This window comes from Elephas maximus, chromosome 3 (assembly GCF_024166365.1).
Source record: "Elephas maximus indicus isolate mEleMax1 chromosome 3, mEleMax1 primary haplotype, whole genome shotgun sequence".
Classification (NCBI taxonomy): Eukaryota; Metazoa; Chordata; class Mammalia; order Proboscidea; family Elephantidae; genus Elephas; species Elephas maximus.
The window spans coordinates 80,943,848-80,956,772 of NC_064821.1; the positions used below are offsets into that span (position 1 = coordinate 80,943,848).

At 39.9% G+C, this 12,925-nt stretch overlaps 1 protein-coding gene across 4 annotated transcripts in view; it reads left to right on the forward strand.

Annotated features, from left to right (window-relative positions):
* MACF1 (microtubule actin crosslinking factor 1) overlaps positions 1-12,925 on the forward strand; it is a 378,842-nt gene that overhangs the window by 206,023 nt on the left and 159,894 nt on the right. For all 4 annotated transcript variants that reach the window (XM_049878833.1, XM_049878856.1, XM_049878832.1 and 1 more), the window contains 6 exons: positions 842-1,003; positions 2,488-2,592; positions 3,212-3,307; positions 5,138-5,263; positions 8,063-8,215; positions 9,826-9,980. In XM_049878833.1, the coding sequence (XP_049734790.1) occupies positions 842-1,003; positions 2,488-2,592; positions 3,212-3,307; positions 5,138-5,263; positions 8,063-8,215; positions 9,826-9,980 (797 nt within the window). The remainder of the gene's footprint in view (positions 1-841; positions 1,004-2,487; positions 2,593-3,211; positions 3,308-5,137; positions 5,264-8,062; positions 8,216-9,825; positions 9,981-12,925) is intronic.

A 12,925-nucleotide genomic window follows, 5' to 3' on the forward strand; every position in this document is an offset into this window, starting at 1 on the left:
AAACATGCCTGAGACACTCAACACCAGAAGTTTGAGATTGGTAAAGGGAGAACCCCTCTTCTATCTGTTCTTCATTCCTGTCCATCAAGACTGTACAGAGTAGAACAGGCCTAGATCCTTTGTTATTCACAGAGCCTCACAAAGGCCTGGTGAGTTCTAGCTTTTAGCTAGAATTGAAGATGGCTCTAGGAGTCCTATATGCAAGTCTGATGCTTTGTGCTAAACTTGAATCCATGGAGTAGTACCCAGGGATAGAAACAAAAACCTAAACCAAACCCATTGCTGTCAAGTCGATTCCTGACTCATAGTAGCCCTACAGGACAGAGTGGAGCTGCTCCATAGAGTTTCTGAGGAGTGGTTGGTGGATTCAAACTGCCAACCTTTTTGGTTAGCAGCCAAATGCTTAACCACTGCACCACTAGGACTCCAGGGATAGAAAAGTAAGGCTAAACTCTTCAGACGGGGATTGCACTGGAGTATGGGATAGGAAATGATACTGGTGAGGAGTGAGCTTCTTGGATCAGGTAGACACGTGAGACTATGTGGGCAGCTCCTGTCTGGATGGGAGATGAGAGCGCAGAGGGGGTCAGAAGCTGGCCGAATGGACACGAAAATAGAGAGCGGAAAGAAGGAGTGTGCTTAGGGGGAGAGCAAGCTGTATATAAATTTTTGTATGAGAGACAGACTTGATTTTTAAACTTTCACTTAAAGCAAATAAAAATTAAAAAAAAAAAATAAGGCTAAATTTATTTCTTCACTTACTCTTTGCTTTGTTATCAAATGTGCTGTCTTCTGCAAATACATGGATACAGTTTAACCTTGTAATCCTTGCTTTATCTAGGAAACTTCTAGCTTCCGGATGAGGCACCTTCAGAGCCTGCATAAATTTGTCTCCAGAGCTACAGCTGAGTTGATCTGGTTGAATGAGAAGGAGGAGGAGGAACTAGCATATGACTGGAGTGACAACAATCCCAATATCTCAGCCAAGAGAAATTACTTCTCCGTGAGTCTAGCACAACAAGCCTATCATGTTTATGTAATAGCAGCAGAAGGAGACAGAGGGCTAGTCTGCTGAGAACTTGGGTTTCTGGAGTTGCACTGTGCTGGGTAGACAAGGGGACCCTGCTTAATGCCTTGTTTGCATATGAGAGGAATATATGGGAGGAGGAACAGTATAGCCCCAGAATTAATTTATTTAGAATGCATTTAGACAGTGTTTTGGGTGAGTGGAACAGCAATCTGCAAGTTGAGTCATTCTGGAAGTAACACAGCTTTTTGGCTAGGATTACAGAGTTTGGAGTGAAAGATACCTAAGTTCAAATTCTATTCCTCCGTCAACTAGCTCTGTGACCTTGAGCAAGTCATTTAATCTCTCTGGGCCTCTATAAAATGGGATAATAACACCACTTCATAGGATTATTGTAAAGGTTGAGTAAGATTTCATAAGCTAATATAGGCAAAACACTTAGCACAGGGCTTGGTATATAAGACGAACTTAGTAGTTCTGTGATGATGATAGTTATTCATCTTGCTGTTAAAATTGTTATTAATAGTATTGTTTAACTAGGGTTTACTCTTGGCTTCTTACAAATTCTGAGTTCTGTTTAATTCATTTAATAATTTTTGGCCTGAATTTTTTCATCTGTAAAATGGGAAGAAAAATTCTGCATTGTACAATGGGAAAATGCTTTTTTTTACGTTTCAGTGAAAGACATATACAAGTAGGTGGAGGTTATTTTTTGCTGCTTTTAGTACTTCCCATATCTCAAAGAATTTTTAAGGATTTTGTAAACACAATCTTAAAAACTCTATGGAGCAGTTCTACTCTGCACACATAGGAATTTTTTCACTAACTCTTTAGATACCTGGTGGCCAATTCCATTGACTTAGAGTTCTTAAAAAAATGTAAGCTTTTTTTGGTTGGCGAATGGCATATAATTCTTTGGAAGTAAAGAAGAAAGAATGAGTAATATATGGATAATGTGAGAACTGGAATTAGGCTTTATAACCAAAAACATCAAGGAAAAAGGGACAGAATCTGTAAGGATCAGTGCCAGCTTCACAGAAGAGCTGGCATTTAAATTGGGTCCTCTAGAATTTAGAGTCAAAGGAGGGCACTGCAGGCTGGGGAATAGTCTGAACAAAGCCAGCCAGTCAGGGGTACTGGTCTCCTGGTGTGTCATGTCCTGTGTAGGTGGGTGCTGATGCCAGCTAGCCACTCCGGCCAGATGATCTCCTTTTTCTGCCTCCAGTGATCATTCAATGTTTCCTCACTGAAGTCTAGCTCCAGCCCTTTGCCTTTTGTGAATCATTCCCCAATAATTCCAGCACTTTTCTTCTCTGAAATCTTCTGGCATGTACTTTGTGTACATCTCATTGTGCCACTGATACTGTGTTATAGGCTCCTTTGAGGTAGAACAGGGAACAGAGCTTTTTTTTCATTATTGTTGTCCCTCCCTGAACAGCACTTATTGCGTAAACTTTCAGGAGCTGACAGTGGAGCTGGAGGAGAAGCAGGATGTGTTTCGGTCTCTCCAGGATACAGCAGAGCTGCTGTCACTTGAGAACCACCCAGCCAAGCAGACTGTGGAGGTATGTGGCTGAGAATGTGAGAGTCAAGTGCTCAGAGGTGATTGTTAGAAAAATATTCAAATTGCTGGCTTTGTTCCACTGAGAGACTTGGAGGGAGTGTCAGGGATCATTTGTCTTGGGTCTTATCCCTTTCTACCTCACATTGTTCCTGTAGCCCCTCAAAGACTGCAAACAGCTTTGATAGTCTTAAGGAGAACACTGAGAACAGCAGGAGGAGATACATTGACTCCCCACTTTATGAGGCAAAGTGACCTGGACCATTTTCTTTCAAATAACTTTCCAGACAGATCCCTCTGCTTGTTGGTGTAGCACCTTTACCCTGCTAACCAGAGAGGTGATTGAGCAGGCTAGGATGGGTTTATTGATACCTGGGTTTTGTTAACAAGATCATTTAACGGAAGAGAACTTTTCTATGTAACCTCTTCTAACAAAACCATGTTGAGTGAAAAGCAGGCCTCTTTTTCACGGGCAGTATTGAGCATATACCAGTCAAGTATCTCCATGTCTCTTCTGTTGGCTTCTCTATCATTAGCAGAGTTGTACTTGGAAGAGAGCATAGCACATACATATTGAGCCTGTTAAGCTCATGCCCTTCTGTCTATGCGCTTGGTTCTTGCAGGCTTACAGTGCTGCTGTCCAGTCCCAGTTACAGTGGATGAAGCAGCTGTGCTTATGTGTTGAGCAGCACGTGAAGGAGAATACTGCTTACTTTCAGGTATGGTGAACTCTGTGTGTGTGTGTGTCTATCTGTGTGCATGTATATGCGTGCATCAGGGAAGGTGAAGGGAATACCCTTTTTCATTCAGGCAAGAGATTGTGTGTGTATGTGCATGCAAGGTGAAGATTAATCAGTTAGCTTTCACTGTATAAAATACCACCCCAAAACTTCGTTATTTAAAACAGTTGTTTAATTAGCTCCTGATTTTGTGGGTTGGCCATTTGACCGAGGCCCAGCTGAATGGTTCTTCTGTTCTTAACTGAGCTTTGTCACAGCTGCAGGCAGCTGGCAGGTAGGCTGAGGCCGAATGGCCTCCCTCACATGTCTGACAATTGGGTGGGGTGATTTGGGCTCAAGGCCACGTGTGTTTAGCATCTAATAGGCTAGCCTAGGCTTCTTCACAATGTGGCTGCATTTCTCAAGCAGCAAGTAAGAGCAAGCCCCAGTGCACAGACATTTTATTTCTGCTTCTGTCACGTTTATTAATGTGCCATTGTCCAAAGAAAGTCATATGGCCAACCTCTGATACAAGAAGAGGAGAAATAGACTCCACCTCTTAATGGAGGGTTTGGAAAATACTGTGACCAGTCTTTTTTAAGCTACAGTCACATGAAAGAATATGCAATTTGTTTTCAGGTGACAGTGGAAGGAGGAAATAAGCTGTTATCTCTGTGTTTTTTCCTTAAACCACTCTCCCTAATCATTTTGTAGGCACCCTGGTGGCACAGTGTTTAAAGCGCTTGCTTGCCAACCGAAAGGTCGGCGGTTCAAGCCACCAACCATTGCGCAAGAAAAAGACATGGCAGCCTGCTTCATAAAGATTACAGCCTCGGAAACCCTGTGAGGCAGTTCTACTCTGTCCTATAGGGTGGCTATGAGTCAGAATCAACTTGACTGCAGTGGATTTAATTTGGCTTTTGGATCATTTTGTGAGCATAGCAACGAATTGAAACATATTTGATCCCTTGACCTCTAAGCTTTTCATGAAATATACCTCACATCTAAATTTCACAAGTCAAGAGGAAAGAGCAGTTATTTCTGCGGGGTGGGAAGCAAGCTAACTTCTTCAGGATTTAGTAGGCTCTTTTTTTTTTTTAGGATTTAGTAGGCCCTACAGTCACTATAAGTGCTACGGCTGCTAACCAAGGAGTTAGCAGTTCGAATCTGCCAGGCGCTCCTTGGAAACTCTGTGAGGCAGTTCTACTCTGTTCTGTAAGGTCACTATGAGTTAGAATCAACTCAATGGCAGTGGGTTTGGTTTCGTTTTTTGGATGGTAGTCACCAAAGAGCCCTGGTGGTGCAGTGGCTAAGCTGCTCCGCAGGAAAGATGTGGCAATTTGCTTCCATAAAGACTTACAGCCTTGGAAACCCTACGCGGCAGTTCTACTTTGTGCTATAGGATCGCTATGAATTGAAATGAACTTAATGGCAGTGGGTTTGAGTTTTTTTGGTGGTTAAAAAAAAACCTGATGCTGTCAAGTAGATTCTGACTCATAGCGACTCTATAGGACAGAGTAAAACTACCCCACAGGGTTTTCAGGGAGCAACTGCTGGATTTGAACTGCTGACCTTTTGGTCAGCAGCCTGAGCTCTTAACCACTGTGCCATCAGGGCTCCTTTTTGGTGGTGGTCACCACTAATATTTTACTAATATGGCATTTTGAGCCCTCCAGTTTAAACTTCTGTGGCCTTCATAATGAACCATCACTAACCCAGTGGAGTATAATCATCTCTGCTCAGCTCTGCACAGTAAGATTGTTCTTTCTTAGTTAACATCTGTGTTGTGATGTATTGGGCACAATACATCTTTTCCTTAAATCCCCACAGTTCTTCAGTGACGCACGAGACCTGGAGTCATTCTTGAAGAACCTCCAAGATTCCATCAAACGGAAGTATTCCTGTGACCATAACACCAGCCTGTCCCGCCTTGAGGACCTGCTCCAGGACTCCATGGTAGGTGTTGCAACAGTGGGGTTGTTTACTTCTGAGAAGCAGAGTAAACCATGTGAGCAGCTGCTGTTAATATCCTTGAAAGCTCCAGGGCACTGATTAATGTTATAAAGTTTGGCTAACATTCAAATAGAGTTTAATAAGTTTTTGTTGTGTCCCTTTCTTTCCTTTTTTCACTTCTTTCTTTAAAGAAACTGCTAATAAGATTCTTTTGAGTATGTTATTGAAGTAAAGGGTAGTCATCTCCTCCTGAGCCACTTAATGCTCACCATACTTTCTTTGCATTGTCTCCATTTTAATTCAAAATTTGGAGATGTAAATGAGGCGTAGCACCTGTAAAATAGGGCAGTGGGGATTAGCAACATCAAATTCTTTTTTATTTTCTCATGCAAAAGAGAATTTAAGGAAAAAAAACAATGAGATAGACTCGAGTCGAATTTTTCCCTGTTGGTAATTTTCTTTTGGTAATGATGAGGTCCTTGGGAGGTGCAAATGAATTGTGCTCGACTACTAACCTGAAGGTTGGCTGTTCGAACCCACCTAGTGTCTCCCCAGAAGGAAGCCCTGGCAGTCTGTTTCTGTAACGATAACAGCCAAGAAAACCCTGTGGAACAGTTCTACTCTTTAACACAAGGGTTGCCATGAGTTGGAATTAACTCAACAGCAGCGAGCAACAATGATGAGGCATTAGAAATTGATTTTTAATCAGTCAAGGACAATATTAAAATCTTAATTAGGTGTAACATAATATTTGTCCAATTTATTTATGCAGCAATATTAACTTTTTGAAAATAGATTTTGCATCTAGTATTTAATCCAAATCAATTTTATATTTATTTTCTCCAATGAATTATTGTTTAGAAATGCTGGTACTAAAATCAGCAGCAAGACTATTTACATTTATTTAATGTATATTACACTAAGTTGGCAAGACAGGACTGAAGCTACCTCTCATTTTAAGATAGAAGTGTGTATATAGGGAAATTAACTTTTCCTATGTGAGAAACCAAGAGAACCTCCAGATCATTTCAATAGAAATTTCTTAATAAGAGAACGAGAATAATCCAAAACAGTGTCATTTTTTGGTGGGTGAGATTTGGGCATTTGTGAACATTAGTTGGTTTTTTTTTTTTTTTTTTTTTTGGTACACTTTCAGATATTGTAAACCTATGAATGGGTTTACATTAGTTGTTTCATCTGGCCCAATAGTCTGTTATTTTAATTAATTTGGAATAAAGGATAAAATTCTGACTTTTCAGGTGTTGTCTCTAGAATGTCTCTCTTGATGGTACTACATGTGTGAAGGAGGAAGATAATACTTGGCTGTCATCTCCTCCCTCCTGCAGAGTACCTTTCTGTCACAGGGTAACTCCTCTGCTATTGTTGTCCTATCTTCTCTTCTCGAGGGTTGCTGCTCTCTTCCCTCCTCTCCAGGTCAGGGGCATCGGGTTGGCGGCGTCATCGGGGCATGGAGTCACCTGGGTCTGCTCCTCAGCTTGTCCGACAGGTTCGGGAGCATCTGTCCTGGCTTCTGATTCTTTTCAGAACTTTTACCACGCTGAGCACTTGTCTCTGGAGCTTGAGATGTTTGGCTGTGGGTTAGACAGAGATTGACATCTTTAATGCAAGGAAACTGAACTGGGTAGACGAGCTCTCAAGTATGGAAAAGTGTGGCTGTCTCCCTGATATATATTCCATTCCTCTTTCTTAACTAATAAGTTAAAGTTGTATTTCTTCCAATCATGCTCCCGGGGACAGGCACAGGTAGTTTGTTTAAGCATTTCTTTTTCTTTACATGCATATTCTTATTCTTTAATGGCATTTCTTAACATTATTAACTCTTTACTCTCATCACATCTACTTCCATCCAAAGAAAGTCCTCTTCTGGGGACTTTCATACCTCAAAATCGGCTTGAAATATCCTGATTAATAGATAAAGGTTATTCTTTACTCTCTAATGGAACTGGTAGTAGATTGCTACCAGTTTTGTTGACAAGAAGTCCATTGGATATAAGGATATATATCCTTATTAAAAACTTTATTCCAAGAAGTTTTTAAGATAATTGGGTTTGCAGAAACTTGAGAGTTTCCATTTTGCATGATATTTCTTTGAAACTGGTAAAATTTACATGAATACAGCAAATTACAAGATACTAAAAGGTAAACTCTAAATCATTTATCATGATGCCTTTAACAACAGCATTGTTTGCTGAAGAACTAAGAGCTTCCTCTAGAAACCGTGACTCAATTTAAGAAAATGAAATATTTGTAATAGAGCTTGGGAGATACAATTCTTTAAAAAAAATTTTTTTAAGTATAATTCTAGTTTCTCCTAAGCAGGAAGGCAAGAACTGGCTTCTACCAGTGAGAAACTGAATAATAATAATATGACAACACCAACATAACAATAATAAAAATAATAACTATTATTATTTTTAACTTCTGCGTTCTCTGAACCTTATTTGGGGAAATCCTTTGTTACCTGTATGGCCACATTTGGCAGCTAGAGCTTTTTTTGTTTGTTTTGTTTTGTTTTTGCATGTGACTTTATGGTTTATTGAAAGGGGCCGAGGGAGAAAGCTACAAAATTTAAGTACAAAAGCACTTAGTAGAAGATAGAAATATACTCTTTTTTTTTTTTTTTTTCCATTATCTCGTATTCCTAAGATGGCTCCAATAAGGATCCCTGCTTAACTGAGAAATGATTTTCTCTGAGGGAGTGGAGCACTCAGTGTTCTTTGCTGACTTTGTCACCCTGAATAGCAACATTAATGTCTGTTTGTTTTTCTTCTCATTTTGTAGGATGAAAAGGAGCAACTTATACAGTCCAAGAGTTCCGTTGCCAGCCTTGTTGGGAGATCAAAAACCATTGTTCAGCTAAAGCCTCGCAGTCCAGACCATGTGCTAAAGAGCACCATTTCTGTTAAGGCCATCTGTGACTATCGGCAAATTGAGGTGAGGAGGTGGAAAGGGTACCTCTGGGCACCAGAGAGAACGAAGGGAGAAGGAATACGTTCAGTTAGGGTTATGATAATAAGGAAAGATCACGCGATAGTTTTTCCTATCAGAATTTAAACATGATCAAATCTCTCCCATCATTTTTATTTTAAAAAGCCTCAACTCTGTAATCTTGACCTGCTCCCTGCCTCAGTGATTGGCATCATCACTCACCCAGTTGCCTAAGTGTTGAAATAAATGGTTCTTTGTAGCACCTGGGAGATGTCTTTGGCTCTCCCTTTTCTTATTCTCTTCCCACCCTCCCTAGCTAGAAGGGCTACCAAGTCAATACTATCTTGTGGTTCTCACTTGAACGTACTTTTTTCCATCCCTGCTGCTACTACCCTGGTTTAGACCATTGGTTTCTCTCACTCAGATCATCAGCGTCCCCATCCAGTGCATTCTTTTATCCTGCCACCAGCAGGATCTTTTTTTAAAAAAAAAGAGAAGTTATTCCTGTACTTAAATCCTACAATACCCCATTGTTCTTGGAGAGAGAGCCTGAACTCCTTAATGGGGCTTGCAAAGTCCTGAATAATCTCTCTTTACCTCTGCTGCCAAAACTGGATCGTGCCTTCCATCGTTCCCTGGTAAATTGCTGTATTATAGCATTTGTGACGTAGTATTATCGCTATGAGTCGGAATCGACTTGATGGCACTGGGTTTGGTTTTTGGTTTTTACTATAACTACGCAAGGAGCCCTAGTCGCGCAGTGGTTAAGCATTCAGCTGGTACCTGAAAAGTTGGTGGTTCAAACCCACCAGCTGCTCTGCAGGAGAAAAGATCTGATGATCTGCTTCCGTAAAGATTGCAGCCTAGGAAACGCTATGGGGCAGTTCTACTCTGTCATATAGAGTTGCTATGAGTCAGAATCTACTCGACTGGACACAATAATAACATTGTAACTATATACCCCATTAGAATATGTGGACTATAAACTATATTTGTGTGCTTACCATTTGTACCATTTTTATGCGTAAAAAAAAAAAAATTTTTTTTTTTTTAGCCTAGATACTTCCGGGCATATAATAAATATTTGTTACATAAAAGAAAGAATGAGACTGCACTTTTCTGTGTCTCAGTATTTCTTTCTATAAAAGAGGGATAATAATGTTGGTTACTTCTCTCCCAAGAGAAAGAATTGGTGATTCCAAAATGCTGAAACTTTTTCAGGGATTTGGGTGAGACGATAGGAGGAAGAAAGAAGTATCGTAAGAGAAAAGTTGTGGTTATTCATGTCTCATTTGTTTTTACTCTAATGGTTGTAGGTGCAGAGAGATTGGTCTTAAGGGTCTTAAAACCTCCTTATAATTCTCATATACTAAGTTACCTGACATGTAAAGGTATTTTATAAACACTTACTTCCTTGATTTATTTGATGTCACAATGTTTCCTGTATTGCATGTTTATACACATTATCTTTTTGTCAAAAGCAGGAACCCTTGCTAAGTGATAGTAGATCTCCAAAATAATTTTTTCCTTAATATCATAGCCTTGGGATTAGGCACTGGCTAATAATGGGTTGTTGCATTATCCACTAGTAATAATTTGTGAATTTGTCTCTTCAGATCACTATTTGCAAGAATGATGAGTGTGTACTGGAAGATAATTCACAGAGGACCAAATGGAAAGTGATCAGCCCCACAGGGAATGAGGCAATGGTGCCATCGGTCTGCTTCCTCATCCCTCCGCCCAATAAGGATGCCGTTGAGATGGCCAGCAGGTAACTTTGCTCAACTGCTAATTACTGCCGTCTGCTCTTTGCCCTGAATAAACTGGTGGAGAATCACATTTGCGTTTGTGATCTCCTTGAGCAAAGGAAGCTTTTCTTTTGGAAAAGACCTCAAGACCTCCTATTAAGGCTACCAAGTCAAGCACTGCCAGCCACATAATAGATCTTCAATAAATATTTATGTTGCATTGTGACATAGTTAGTGGTATTTCCTTTTTAAAGACTTCTTGGTTATAAACAGTTTATTCTGAGAAGATTGATTTTGTAGTGATAGCCAATTTTCTTTTTTAATTTTATTTTATTACAGTAATACATATGCACATAAAAAGTTAGATTATACCACAAAACTCATAACAAAAACTAAAATCACCTCCCCCATCCCAGAGTTCTACTTCTCAGGGTCAACTATTTTCCATTGTTTTAGCAGATTTTTCTAGTTTTTGACTCCAAATTTCTAAATAATGTGATTTTTCTATTTCCTGAGTTTTTTTTTCAACTTTGGACATTTATCTGCTGACTTCCTACCCTAGGAAATTAGAATTTAAATGTCTACACAGACCCTTCCTTCTCCCTATATTTCCAATGTAGTTAATCACAATTCTTGTTAAAATTGATATTTTTTGTTTTTACATGAAATTGTTTTAGTGCTGAACCACTTAGTCTGTAGGCAATTGTTGTGAGAATTTCATTCCATCATGTCTTACCTCTCTGAACTTATCCTCTGCCACTGTCCTTGCTTACTCAGCTTCAGTCACTCTGGTCTTTCTCCTGTTTCTCAAACACAACAAGCATATTCTTGCCTTAGGATCTTTGCACTTTCTCTGCTTGCTTCAGATATTTACACGTTTGCTCCCTCACTTATTTGTTTCATCTTATCGTCCTCACTGTCCGTCACTCTCTGTCTTCTTTACTTATCTTTAATTTTCTTTGGTACACTTAATACTGCCAAATGGATTACGTATTCGTTTATTGCCTCTCTCCTCCTATTAGGAGTTCCAAAAGCATAGAGATTTTTGTCTGTTTTGTTCATCTCCGTATCCTCAGCACCTAGAACCATTCCTGGTACATAGTAGTTACTCAGTAAATGGTTGTTGAATGAAAGAAAGAATGAATGAATTGGTATCTAAATATATGTATGAATACATTTTTAAATTTCTTGTATAACTTTTTGTTTCCCTGGAGTTGATAATCACTTTTTTAGCTTGCTTAATTGACACGAGAGTTAGGTCAATGACAGTTTGAGGGAGCACAGTCTACGTAAGATCACCCACACTTCTGACACCAATTGCAAGCTTGAGGGGATCCCCAAAACCACCCTTGGATTTGGTCATTCACTAGGATGCACAGAACTCACTGAAAGCAGTTTTACTCACGGTTACAGTTTATTATAGAAAAGGATACAGATTAAAATCAGCCAAGGCAAGAAGTGCATAGGGCAGAATCCTGGAAAGATACCAAATGTGGAACTTCCCTCGTCTTCTCCCATGGCATCATGGACACATTACTTTCCCGTACCGATGTCTGACAAATATGCACAGAGTAAAAAAAAAAAAAATTTTTTTTTCAGTCCCAACCAGGGAAGTTCACCTGAGCCTTGGTTCCAGAGTTTTTACTGGGGCTTGATCAAATACTTCTCATGTGGCTAACCTCAATCTCTAGCCCCCTGGAGGTCGAGTGGTAGAGTGTTATGAGTTGATACCAGGTGACCCAAAACGCCTACCACAAATCAAAGACACTCCTATCAATCATGACATTCCAGGGGTTTTGAGATTACCTCCCAGAGGCCGAGGCCAAAGTCCAGAACTCTTTTTGTTGTTGTTGTTAGGTGCCCCCCAGTTGGTTCCAACTCATAGTGACAGTATGTACAACAGAACGAAACATTGCCTGGTCCTGCACCATTCTCACAATCGTTGTTATGCTTGAGCCAATTGTTGCAGCCACTTTGTCTATTCATCTTGTTGAGCATCTTCCACTTTTTCGCCAACCCCCTATTTTACCAAGCATAATGTACTTCTCCAGGCACTGATACTCCTGATAACATGTCAAAAGTATGTGAGATGTAGTCTCCCCATCCTTGCTTCTAAGGTGCATTCTGGCCTCTTTTCAGGCCAGGTTAAATGCTTTACTACACAGTTGTCTGTTTGTATGTTATGAATTTATTCCCAAACTCTTCTACTTTACTCAAAAATGCCTGTCAGTATAGGCAAACAGTGCAGGCACTTTTCATTTTTATTTTCTCTTGGAAACATCCATTCTGAGCCATTGTATCTTCCTGTTCCAATCTGGACCCATTCTGTAGACCTGCTTCAGTACTGCCACCCTGACATTTCTCTTCATCTTCACTCTGGGAATTCCCTTCACCTCTCTTCTGTGTTGGATCTTCTAATTTCTTGCTTCCAAGTTATTTATTTATTCCCTGGTCCATGGAGAACACTCTCCAATAGCTTTCTGAAAAAAGGTGCATGGGAGGTAAATTTTTTGAGATCTCTCACATCTGAAAATGTCTTTCCTCTCCCTTCCTAATTGATTGGCCAACTACAGAATTCTAGTTTGGAAATGATTTCCACTCTGAACCTTGAAGACATTGCTTTATTGTTTTCTAGCTTCTGGGATTTGTTTTTGAAACATCCAGTGCCATTTTCTTTCTTAAGTTTACATAACAATAAAGTTCACTCTTTGTAGTGAGCAATACTGTTGATTTTGATAAATGCGCAGAATCACGTATCTACCACCACCGTCACGACACAGAGCAGTTGACACTACCTTTTGAATGAAATCTTTATTTCCCTCTCTAGAAGATTTTAGACTCTCCTTTTTCTCTAACCTTTGAAAGGGATGCTGTGCCTTCATGTAAGTCTTTTTGCAGTCATTGTACTCAAACTCAAAACTCCTGTCTTTCAGATCGGGGAAAGTTGTTCTTGGATTATTTCTTTAAT